The 13424-nt window shown below is 35.0% G+C and overlaps 1 protein-coding gene across 3 annotated transcripts in view; it reads left to right on the top strand.

The window, feature by feature from the left end:
- The window catches only part of LOC128221157 (uncharacterized), a 59206-nt gene that overhangs the window by 35259 nt on the left and 10523 nt on the right, over positions 1-13424 (top strand). For all 3 annotated transcript variants that reach the window (XM_052929618.1, XM_052929617.1, XM_052929619.1), the window contains 9 exons: positions 368-494; positions 1635-1864; positions 4818-4970; positions 5725-5801; positions 8047-8159; positions 8348-8412; positions 10130-10235; positions 10792-10994; positions 12437-13075. In XM_052929618.1, coding sequence (XP_052785578.1) covers positions 368-494; positions 1635-1864; positions 4818-4970; positions 5725-5801; positions 8047-8159; positions 8348-8412; positions 10130-10235; positions 10792-10994; positions 12437-13075 — 1713 coding nt within the window. The remainder of the gene's footprint in view (positions 1-367; positions 495-1634; positions 1865-4817; positions 4971-5724; positions 5802-8046; positions 8160-8347; positions 8413-10129; positions 10236-10791; positions 10995-12436; positions 13076-13424) is intronic.

Genomic DNA, 13424 nt, shown 5'->3' with positions numbered 1-13424 from the left:
ATGTTTTACTTGGGTAATTATCTCCCTTTGTTTCAAAAATGCCATTTTGTGATTGACAAAAAGACAACTTATTGTGTATCAATCAGACAAACTCATGTTTTATCTAGGTAATTGTCTTCCGTAGTTTTGAAATCATCATTTATTTATTTTGATGAATGTTTCTTGTACCTGATGATTTATAAAGCAAGGAACCTGCAGAACTAGTCATGTTTTATCTAGGTAATTATCTCCCTAAGTTCTGAAATTGTCATTATTAGTGTTGACAAATTTTTCATATTAATGTATATCACAAAACAAATAGTGGAACCAGTCATGTTTTGTGTAGGTTATTGTCTCCCTTTGTTCCATATATTCATACCTTTTATAGGTAAGGATGGTGAATGCCATATGACAGAGGGACAGAGGAACCACTTGGAGAACTTCGGATCTCTTGCCAATTTCAACATTGAAGCTGCTGATAGCATACACGCTAGCGATGATAGTTCAACTGATAAGTAAGACTAGCATTAAAAAGATTTTATACCTTAGGCCTTAAAAAATTATGATGTTTGTTTTCAGTTTTATCCCCAGAATCAGATTTAAAGAACACTGTTTTAACTGGCTTATTTCAAAATTGAAGCTGTGGATAATATAGATGCTAGCGATAGTTCTACTGATAATTAATGATTTGATTGCAGTTTTTCTTGCGTTTTTGCTGTATGAATGCAGCAGGGGATGTGAGCAAATTCCATGAAGTGTGCGGTTTTATTTCTTATTAAAATAGTAAAAACTACTAGGAAATTAGTTCAGTAGACTTTAAAAACTGATGAGTTTTTAACAGGGTATATTCGACTTCTGATTTTTGATGAGAGAATTGCTCCTATTTGTCCAAAAGTGATGAGAGAATTTTAATTTTACTGAGATTTTTAATAAAAAATGAATGAAAACAATGTTTTCTGTCCTGACATTTTGGGAGGTTTACAAAATACTTCCCAAATTGTACAGGCATATTAAATGCAGATTGAAACCTGTGTAAAATAACTAATACGGGTCACAAAAATGCTTGAAAATAAGTGTATAAACAATATCAATGATAAAAGTTGCTAGGCACTGGTAGACCATTGGTAACAGCGATGCCTTAATTCAATTAACAACAAGAGAGTCCATAGGCAACGATGACGCTGTAAGTTGATAAACTATAAAATTGAAAAGGCACAAAATACACATAATGCGAGCAAGCATGAGAATATCATGCATTTATCTATTTTCAATGTGATTTGGACAATTTATTTTTTTGTGAAAAATAGCGAAAATTACTTACTAAAATTATCCCTTGGGCTGTATTCGCTAACATCTTGACATTCTTGAGACTCAGGCTCAGAAAACTGAATTCTTGAATTATTCAAAAAATCTATGATATAACTAATTGTTACAAAAAATGTGTGCCTGATTATTTGTAACAGATGCACCACTTTTGACCATATTTGCTCCTGTAATAGCAGTTTTAAAACAAAATTAAAAGTTTGCTTTTCTGAGCCTGAGACATTAGTAAAAACAGCCCCTGGTTCCTAATAAACAATACAGATCAGGGTTGGCATTCTTCAGTAGCACTTTTGTTATATGTATTAACTTTCAAATGGATGTTTTCCTTTCAGAGAAGGGAACGGTAAGCGCAAATCTGTGAGTTTTGCGTCCGAAGTTTCTATCCAGTCGATAAGCCCAGCTGCATCACCACGGAAACAGCAGACGGCAGAAAATGGTAGTCAAAGTGAGGCTGACACACAGGAAGTGGAATCAGACAAACAGGAATTGACATCAGATAAACAGGAAGTGACATCACAGAAGGAGACTGAGAAGGAAATTGAAGACACATCCCCGGAAAAAGGTATCTAAGGATGTTTTACACGAGTCCTTTATATTTCATTAAATCTCTTTTTGATTCCAGGAATGGAATTCAATAAAAAACGTTAATTGAACTTTAAATTTAAGATTAGAAACTAAGTGTTTTGATTGGCCTGTATTTAGCTGACCAATAGGCTGAATGGAATAGGCTTGTCTAAGGATAAGGATGATATCAATATTGAATACTGGCCAAGGCCAGACTTGAATTGAAAAAAAAACACAATGCAACACCATAAAACAACTTTTGATGAATGATAAATAGATATTCAAATATTTCCTGAACTTTTGAAGAACTTTGAATTATTAACATCTTTCCTATTATATTCCAGGGTTTTTTCTATAGTACCCACGGGTCCGACTATCGGACCCATTCCCAAAGCAAAATATAAGATATTTTTCCCAATTTTCAGAAAAAAATCCCAATCAAAATATTTTTTTTTTTTTTTTATTTTTTTTTATTTTTTTTAGAAAGTCTTTTTACATGTACTGGATCATTTTCAACATCATATCAATTATGTGATGTAAAGTTTTTTTGATAATTGAATTCGGAAATCATTGATTTTCATCACATTCAGATATCTGTATAAAATATTATCTGTCATGATCGATTTATTGCAATAGATATTTACACCAAGGATTGATATTTCAGCCATTTTGGTTATTTTAAAGGGAAATAAACTAATATAAAACCATTTCCTATTCGCTGGAGACTAGACAGCTTTTTCGTTTAACTGTAAAATTTCCCAATTTCGGCATTTTCACGACGCAAAATTTCCCAAAATGTCTAGGGTCTTTTTCCCAAATTGGGCAGAAAAAGCCCTGTATTCTATCTTCATTATTCCCCAAAAAACTTAAATTGGATCGATTTCATAGATAAACATAAATGTTTTTATGAAAAACAATACTTTTGCTACATAAAAGTTACATTTTTGAGACAAGAATGTGTCTCCATGGTTATATTGAATGAATTTCAATTTCTGACAGCATAAGGGCCAGCCACAGTGCAAAAGTGGGTGGGGAAGGTAAAAAATTCAAAAGTTCATGTTTTACTTATTTTTAAGGAATGATCTTTTTTGGGAGTAAAACACAAATTCTTGGTGACATTTTTTGAGTAGTAGGTGACACTCTTTCAAAATCAATACATACACACGTATAACAAACATAAATTTTGACTGATAAACCTGAAACTGCTTTATAATACTAAATAATGCATTTATGGAAAATATTTACTACTAATAACAAGATCGTAACAGTGAATTTATTAGCAGAAAGCGGAAAAATATTAAATGATTTGTGAATGCTAAAAGATTAACAAGATTCTACTTTAGTCTTATAAGGTAGAAATACTGTTTTTTATGCTCATTTCTTTCAAATTAAACTCGATATCCTTCATAAAACCATTGTTTTTGACATTTATTCATCCTTTTTGGAATATTAAAACAATATTTAATATTAATTGTGATAAATCTTAATTGGGAGTAAGAGTGCATCTTTAAACATTTTAAATTTTGGTCCTTCAAACGACGTATGCATTGTGGCCAGCCCTTAAGTAAATTTTTAATATTTCAACATCACTGTGTGAAAGTTTGAATGCTGTAGAATAAGGGTCATATAAATGGTAGCCTTTTAAAGTCAATAGCTTATATATTAAACATTCAATCAAAACAACCGAGCAGTGAGAACTGAACTATAATTACATTGTACAACATTGCAGCATAGTAACGTTTAAAATGTAGGTCATCTTTGTGAACATCTGTTAACTAACTGTATGTGATTGTACATGTTTGTTTACATTATTTTCTACATGAAGATATCTCATTTCATTTAAAACGAGGAAGTAAAATTGAGTTGTATTTTAACACAGTGAGCAGATGGGATTTAATTCATATAAATGTTGAAAAAGATAAAATTGAGTTAAGTGTGAACATGTTACTTAAGTGAGTTTTTTAACTTTCTTATTCCTTGTTGAAGTGTTTTAAACTTCCCTATTCCTTGTATAACAGTACTGTTATTAATTTAAAGATGCACTTTTACTCTGAAAAGTTAAGATGTACCAGAATTAATACAATTGTTTTAATTTACCAAAATGAATGAATAAATACTGAAAACAATGGTTCTAATGAAAGATACTGTGTTTACTTTGAAAGAAATGTGCAGAATCTTCAGTATTTCTACCTTATGAGACAATAGTTGAACACTGTAAATCTTTAAAGACCCACCAGTCGTTTAATATTTGTGCGTTTTCCGCTATTAAATGCATATTTACAGTCTTGTTATCAGTAATAAATATTTTCAATAAATGCATTATTTAGTAAGTAGTACTAGTAGTAGATTTATCACTCGTAATTCATGCTTGTTAATACATTTGTATGTATAAATTTTAAATACGAGTGCCACTTTAAACTACTGGTTGCTGTTTTGTAAAATTATGATAAACATACCAATTGACTCATGAAATATTATCATGTTTGATCCATAGGTGGCAGTTATGTAGAAAACACCCATCCTTTGGCCATTTTCACCATCTTACACCAGACCACACACCCCACCCCTAAAAAAATAAAATATAAAAAAAAAGATTTTTGTCCATTTTTTTTTTCAAGACCAAAAATGATTGCAGCATAAAAAAATCTAATATCCACAAAAAAACATGAATTTATGAAGTATATAAAGGATAATTGTTTGTTTAAGTATAAGATTGTAATATATATCACCGAGTAAGCACCAGAAGACGTATTTCACAAGTAACATAATCATTTTTTGATGTTCACGAGTTGAGATAATTATCAGGAAACTCACTGTTGCTAGGGGCAGGTGCTTGTAGCTTAGATAACAGTTACTGTAGTCAAAATTTAACACCAACCTTTATGCTCTAACACAAAAACACCCATTGCTATATTCATTAACTTATTATTTTTCAAATATTTATCTTCTAGGAAAGCCTTTGTCGCCAGAGGCAGGTGCTTGTAGCCTCGATGAGAGTTGTCAAGGAGACAGTTCCAGCACAGACTCCGCCCCTAGTGAGTTCCACGTTACCATGGATACCAATGACAATCTTTGGTTCGAAGACGTCATGTTGGAGAAAATAGGTACATCCGATATTCTTGAATTTTCCTTGTACTTTTTTTGCAAAAACATTGGCTATAACTCAAAATCTGTTAAAGATATTTGAATGAAACTTGGTATACCTGTTGCCAGAGACAATATGCACAGTTATCTAAGAGTTTTTTTATTTTACATTGAATGAACCATGACATGCTCAAATAGTACTTGTCTTTTAGATATCAGGTTGAAAATGTCATAGTTTCCTGGAAATTAATATGGAATGGGGACTGCTGAACTGATAATTTCAGAAATAAACTCAAAAACCAATTTCTGTTCGCATCGTCGACAACCACTGTACTTTATTCCGTTATACTTCATAAATACTATGAGACAATTGACTGACAAAATTTCGTTTTAATGAATATGCACGAGGCAAGGGAGAGAACTCTTCTTCCAATGAATTGGCATGTTACAATTCAATATTCTTCAATAACCCTATAGTGTCAGTGGCCGAGTGGTATTAACTGCTGTTGAAAATATTGTATTAAAATGGCAGACCCTGTTCTATTCCGGCTTTCGTCAGAATAATTTTCTACAGCCGGGCTGAGAGCATCTGGTACCTTTTGGAACCAATGAAACTGCTTCATTAATTATTCATGATTACGAGATTTTTCATAGCCCAAATCACTAATGGTACACAACAAAGCATAGTGTAGTAGTGTTTTGGGGGTACACATTCTTACTATTTTACCTTATCACATAAATCCACAATTAATGTTATTTCTTTTAATATTTCAGGGTTGTTAGAGTCAATATCGAAGGCCTCAGATGTTCTCGTGGCTCATTTTGCCACATCAACCAGTACATTTGACAAGGTGAGACACACACTGTTCTTAAAAGCCCTCATATCCATTCGGAGCTCCTTGGCCTATTTATAGAAAACAACCTTGGATGTATATGGACGGTTTACAAAGTCAGAAATCGAAACACTTTAAGCCCACTGCAAGTAGATCCCATTGTAATTATGTCTCCCCCATTCATGGGGAGACATATTGTTTTTCCCTGTCCGTCAGTCAGTCAGTCAGTCTGTATGTCACACTTCGTTTCCGCTCAATAACTATAGAACGCTTAGACCCAGGAACTTCATACTTGGTATGCTAGTTGGTCATGACTAGTAGATGACCTCTAATGATTTTGGGGTCACTAGGTCAAAGGTCAAGGTCACCGTGACCTTGAGGTGAAAAAACGGTTTCCGCTCAATAACTAAAGAACAGTTAGACCCAGGAACTTCATACTTGGTATGCTAGTTGGTCATGACTAGTAGATGACCCCTATTGGTTTTGTGATCAGTAGGTCAAAGGTCAAGGTCGCTGTAAACTTGAGGTGAAAAAAACAGTTTCCGTTCAATAACTAAAGATCCTTTGGGTCCAGGAACTTCATACTTGGTATACTAGTTGTTCATGAATAGTAGATGACCCCTATTGATTTTGAGATCAAAAGATCGAAGGTCAAGGTGGCTGTTACCTTCAAGTAAAGTGTTGGTGGTGACCTTAAGCTTAAAAATGGTTTTTGCCTAATAACTAAAGAACACTTGTACCCAGGAACTTCATACTTGGAATACTAGTTGGTCATGACTAGTAGATGACTCCTATTGATTTTGAGATCAGTAGGGCAAAGGTCAAGGTCACCGCTTACATACAGGAACTTCATACTTAGTATGCTAGTTGGTCCTGACAGTAGATGAACCCTATTGAATTTGAGATCAGTAGGTTAAAGGTCAAGGTCACTGTGACCTTGACGTGAAGAAACGGTTTCTGCTCAATAACGAAAGAATGCTTGCACCAAGGAACTTCACACTTTATATGCTATTTAGTCACGACTAATAGATGAACCCTATTGATTTTAAGATCAGTAGGTCAAAGGTCAAGGTCACCATGACCTTGAGACGAAGAAACGGTTACTGCTCAGTAACTAAAGAACGCTTGCACCTAGGAACTTCATACTTGGTATCCAGGTTGTTCATGACTAGTAAATGACCCCTATTGATTTTGTGATCAGTCCGTCAGTCAGTCCGTCCGTCCGTCCGTCCGTCAGTCTGTACGTCAGTTTGTACGTCCCACTTGGTTTCCGCTCAGTTAATAAAGAACGCATGCACCCAGGAACTACATACTTGGTATGCTTGTTGGTCATGACTAGTAGATGACCCCTATTGATTTTGAGATCAGAAGGTCAAAGGTCAAGGTCGCAGTAGATGTTCACTATTTAATACGTGTGAATAAACCCAACTTCACTGTTGGTTAGTCTCCAGTCCCAAATTACAAATTTCATGTCCATCATTTATTTTTTCTTAGCTACAACCACACAATAGGGGAGACAAGCGCTTTTAAAAAAAAAGCAATCTCTAGTTTAATTTTGCACTCTAACTTAATGACTTAAATCTTGGGAATCTTATTTATTATTGCAATTATACACTTCACTGGAAATTGTAATTAACTTAGATAGGTTAAGTAGACCACTGTCAGCCATTGAAAGTTTACCAAAACATTTTGGTAAATTAATTAACAATTTCAGCTGTGGTTTGGCCCTCCTGAAAAATCATGGTTTGGTTGTTTTTGTTATCCATCTAAATCTGTCATGAAAATGGCAGTATATATACAAATGGAAATAACTTAAAATCATATGTTCAGTCGAGGTTAGGCAACACTGCTGAAACCCCTGTGTTGGGAGATTTTGTCATCCATCTAATTTTGTCATGAAAATGGCAGAAAATAAACAATGGGAAATAACTGTCATGAAATTGCCATAAAATATTCAAAGGGAAATAACCTAAAATTTTATTTTCAGTTGAGGTTAGGCAACACTGCTGAGACCCCTGTGTTGGGATATATTGTCATCCATCTTATTCAGTCATGAAAATGGCAGAAAATATACAAAGGGAAATAACTTAAAATAATATTTTCAGTTGAGGTTAGGCAACACTGCTGAGACCCCTGTGTTGGGAGATATTGTCATCCATCTTATTCTGTCATGAAAATGGCAGAAAATAAACAATGGGAAATAACTGTCATGAAAATGGAAGAAAATAAACAAAGGGAAATAACCTAAAATTTTATTTTTCAGTTGAGGTTAGGCAACACTACTGAGACCCCTGTGTTGGGAGATATTGTCATCACTCGGCTGTGTACGGCAATTACAGCTGTGTTGCAGGATGGACTGAAGCATCATTTAGCTGGGTAGGTTGTTCAGAATGCAACCATGAACAATTACTTATTACATGATTTTGCTTGTTTTGAGTATAATACATCAATTACACAACACTTATATAAAATAAGTTGACATTGATGATATTTTGCCCTGCCTATTTAGGCCAAAAAAACATGAGTTTGTATTGATTTTCATAAGTTTGTTTTGGTATCCCCAGGTTCCAGATGTTTGGCAGTGTTCAAGTGACAGTTTGGAAAGTGGTCGAAGCCTCTGTGGAAATAGGTATGGGTAAAAGGAGTATAAAATCTACAAATCACTTTTAATTTTATTTTGGAAAAGGTTTTACATGTAGAAAAATAATATGTAAAAAATACATTGTTATAAAACCATCTGTCTCCTTATGTCTATCTCTGTTTCCCTGTCTCCCTCTATTTCGATCTCTCTGCCTCAAGCTTTCTCTGTCTTCTCTCTCGATTTCCTTCTTTATCTCACTTTTTTGTCTCACTCACTTTACCACTCATCTTTTTTGCCCTTTCTGTTCCACTCTCTATTTCCCTCTATCTCATTCTGTCTGTCCCACTCTCTATTTCCCTCTATCCTATTCTGTCTACCCCACTCTCTATTTCCCTATATCCCATTCTGTCTGTCCCACTCTCTATTTCCCTCTATCCCATTCTATCTGTTCCCTCTCTATCCCATTCTCTTTGTCCCCCTCTCTATTTCTCTATTCCATTCTCTCTGTCCCACTCTCTATTTCCCTCTATCCCATTCTCTTTGTCCCCCTCTCTATTTCCCTCTATCCCATTCTCTCTGTCCCCCTCTCTTTTTCCCTTGATTCCATTCTCTCTGTCCCCCTCTCTATTTCCCTCTATTCCATTCTCTCTGTCCCCCTCTCTATTTCCCTCTATTCCATTCTCTCTGTCCCCCTCTCTTTTCCCCTTGATTCCATTCTCTCTGTCCCCCTCTCTATTTCCCTCTATTCCATTCTCTCTGTCCCACTCTCTATTTTCCTCTATCCCATTATCTCTGCCCCCCTCTCTATTTCCCTCTATCCCATTCTCTCTTTCCCACCCTCTATCCCATTCTCTATGTCCCACTCTCTATTTCCCTCTATCCCACTCTCTTTCCCACTCTCTATTTCATTCTATCCCATTCTCTCTGTCCCACTCTCTATTTCCCTCTATCAGACATCGGGAAAGTTCATTCGGACCGACAGCCTGTGATATTTTGTCGGTCCGAAATAAAATTTGCCTGTCCGACAATTATTGTTTGAAAACTTGCTTTTTCATAACCTTTGTTGCTAATTTCCAAGAAATAAAAACATATTAAGATATTAACCATTTCAACTTGAACTCAAAGAACAGATCATATAACTCTTATCTGATAAAAATATTGCCAGGTTTTGCCCCGGAATAAAATTTTACGGTAGCATCTACACAGGAAAACGACATCGGATTGATAAACAAATGGTTAATTGACAATATTATTGATTCTCTGATAAACAAAATAAATTATTCTTACTTATAAGGGGTGTTTGATAATTGATAAAGATTAAGTCTTTATTATTTTTTACATCTCGCCGTGAACACTGTCGGTCAGACAGACCAATCCCATCACAAATTTAGTCGGACCGAGTCAAAATTTACTGGTCAGGACCGTCGGACTGACGGCTTTCGCGATGTCTGCACTATCCCATTCTCTCTGCCCACTCTCTATTTCCATCTATCCCATTCTCTCTTTCCCATTGTCAATTCCCCTCTATCCCATTCTCTCTGTCCCACTCTCTATTTCTCTTTTTTCCCCCTTTCTACTTCCCTCTATCTCTCCTCACTCTATCTCCCTTTCTTTTTCTGCTTTTCTGTATCTCCATTTCTCTATATTTCTGACACATAATCCTTAATTCAATCAAAAACATCCACTGAAATCCAAAAATATCTTGTTTGTAACACATTTATTAAACTAAAGAAAATTAAAAAAAAAATACTTTTCGTTTTTTCAGTACCTCAGACGAGATCGCTCTGTGACCTTGTACAGAAAGTTAAACAAACAAGCTATCTGGCAACACATCAACAGAAGTTTGATGCCTTTGTATTTGGACTTCTTAAGTAAGTAAACTTATTTTTGTTTAACATTGTCGGAGTGACAGTTTTACAATGACTGTGAAGAAGTTATTATTACTTATACTAAGTCACTCTTGTTGGCACGATGTTGTGAGAGTTGTCTTGTGTTGTGGGGCAACCGGAGAAAACCCTCTTGTCCGGCTTGGTGACCACAAACCAAACTCAATTGTGCCCAGGCTGGGTATCCAACCCGACCGGGTCGCCTTAGTGATAAGCAAGTGCCCTAACCACTGTGCTAACCAGACAACCATTATTGAATATGTTGATTAAAACCTTTGGTCTAGATTCCAAGGGAAAAATATTTTTCAGCCAAAAACTTACTAATATGTTTTCAAAAAGTATAAAAACATTCAAGATGTTTTAATCATACTAGGCTTTTATGTGGTAATATGAGTTGAGTTTCGGTTTTAACTTCAGTAATTTTGTAATATGCATTACATGAAAAGTAAAAGGTTTATCACTGAAAATTATATATATTTGTTTTATTGATTTTAAATACCAATTTTAAAAAACTAGATTAGAACATGTTCCTACCTTGCAGCCTGAGAGTGCTGGACTTCTGGATGAGTTACCTTAGACAGAAAGAAGAACAACTAGCCAAGTTCTACAACTCTGGGGCAATCCTAGTTCACTCCCCTACAGCTCTGAAGAAACACTATGATGACATGATTACCTCCCTTGGAAAAATGAGTGTACTCCCTTTCCATCTTGATATGACCTTTATCAAGGAGAAGGCGCTTACAGGTGTGTGTCAAGTTTTACCTCCATTTAAAGGTTAAAGAGTTGTGTTTACCTCCCTTTCTTAAATTTAAATGTTTGTTTTTACCTCCCTTTGTTACCCGAACTCTTTGTGAATATGAGAGTTAGTGTTTTCCTTCCCTTTGTGTAGCTAAAATATTTCAGTTTTGCCTCCCTTTTATAAAGCTTAGATGTTTGTGGTTTACCTCCCTTATCAGACAACGCGAAAACGTTTTTTTCTTCACAGGACATCGCACCAAATTTTTACCTGTCGCAATGTTACAAACGGTATTCAGTTACATCAGCCTAAACCTTGATTTTAAGTCTCTTATTTAAATAAGTTTTGTAATTCCCCATTATAACAGGTTTAAATCTTCTTGGATAGATGTGTGTTTCCATTATAAATTACAAAAGGGAAGCTTAAAATCATGTAAAAAAAAAAATTCGGATATTATGTCATTTTTTCCCCCATGCCACCCAAAAAAACTCATCTGGTTCGTCTACCCATGGAACAGCTAGATCTTACTCTTTTAATTCATCTTTAAATTAAAGATACAGTAGGGTTATAAAATGTAACGAATTGTACTACAAGTCAAACTCAGACGCAACATTAAATGCAAAAACGAAAGTAGAGTTCTTGTTATTGGCAATGTTAAACAGAGCGGAAAGAGTGGCAGCTCGGTATATTCATCATCATATTAAAATTAACACGATTGGCGGGAACCACTTTGCCAAAAAAAAAATACATATGGAATTTTGTAATTTCCGAACATTTCCGTAAAATTAAAGTCTTACAGTACGAGCTAAAATCGGAACCTTACGCGTTTTATCGGCTTTTACGGGAACATGTCGAAACAGGGTTTACAAATAGTGATACACGCATTAACACGCTGAATAATCATGATATAATAGTTAAAAATAACTCTTTAACATTTATTTAGAAACTGAAAGTAAATTTGCCGAAAATAAAACGGTGCTGACTGTAATTTTTCATCGGACATTGTGACCGACCAAAACGAAAGTTTCGTCGGTCAATATGGAAATATACCGGACATGTCCGACTGTCTGACGGACATTCGCATTGTCTGCCTTATTTGTTTAAGATTTTTACTTCCTATAAAAGGTCAATTGTTTCTTTTTACCTCCCTTTGTAAATGGTCAATAGTTTTTTAACCTCCCTTTGTGAAGGTTAAAGGTTTGTGTTTGCCTCCCTTTGTGAAGCTTAACTGATCATGTTTCACCTCGCTTTGTGAAGGTTTTTTCTACCTCTTTTTGTAAAGATTAAATGTTTGTTTTTTCCCTCTGACTGTGACAGGTAAACCACCAAATTAAATATTTGATTAACCATTCCTCTATACATTTGCATTGTTTAAATCATTTGTGCAACTTGTAATGCTTCTTTGAGTGTCAAAACCTTGTTCTCCGGAATGTATTTGTTTTGATTTCAGATTCCAAATTCAAGTCACAAGAAATGACAAATTCTGATACAGGAATGGTTGAAGTAGCAGCCAATCAGAATGCAGATGTTGACACTCCCACCAATTTAACCCCATCACGAAGCAGACCCAGTATGCTTGATTTCAGCGCTTCCAAAGCCCTTAACTGGCTGGCTAATGCAACAATATCACGAATGCAGAGTTCTGTAGATGTGACTGATTCTAAGTTCAAAACATCTGATTCAACCAATGAAAGTACTGACTCAGATTGTTCAACCAATCAGGTGCCAGAGTTAACAAATGTGCTGGATGATAATGATGAAGTTATTTCCAAAACCATTAAGCCTAAATATGAACTGAGTGAATCACAAAGGCAGCTTTACTCTGATGCCAAACTAAGCCAATTAGATGTGGATCCATTTATTTCTCAAAATGAAAGTTTAAGATCAAGTATAAGCTCAGCGACTGGTTTCACCTCTCTTTTCTCCACCTTGTCTGCAAGACTAGGAGAAAACAAGTCAAACCAGTCAAGGTCAGGTGAACAATCCATCAGCCAATCACTGACCCAGTCTATGACATCATCAGCATCCAGCCTGATGTTGCGCTTGACTGGTATAAAGTTAGGTTCCAGCCAGAAGACTTATAAAAAAGGTAATGTGACAAAAAGGGTAACGCAGAAGGCCATGCAAAAGTATATTTTTTTTTAACCTCATCAGATAGCTAGACTTTTTATCGTGTTTTAGCTAGGTTTTTGAATGTGATTTTCATGCAACAGTATCATGTATCACTTAGTATTGAACTTGGTTGTACACACAAACTGGTTTAAACCCCTAGTAAATTTACATTTTACTGACCGTTCCAAGGCGGTACCTAACAATCCTTGATAAACATACCTGTTTTTTTTATAAATATAGTATGTATGCAATGTGCTGTTTGTGGAGTTTTGTGCTGTTTTTCCATTTTTCTTGTTTGTGATTTTTTTGTTTTTATGTTCTATGTC

This window comes from Mya arenaria, chromosome 16 (genome assembly GCF_026914265.1).
Source record: "Mya arenaria isolate MELC-2E11 chromosome 16, ASM2691426v1".
Lineage (NCBI taxonomy): Eukaryota > Metazoa > Mollusca > Bivalvia > Myida > Myidae > Mya > Mya arenaria.
The sequence above is the reverse complement of the archived record's forward strand: the minus strand, read 5'-3'. Positions and strand labels throughout refer to the sequence as shown.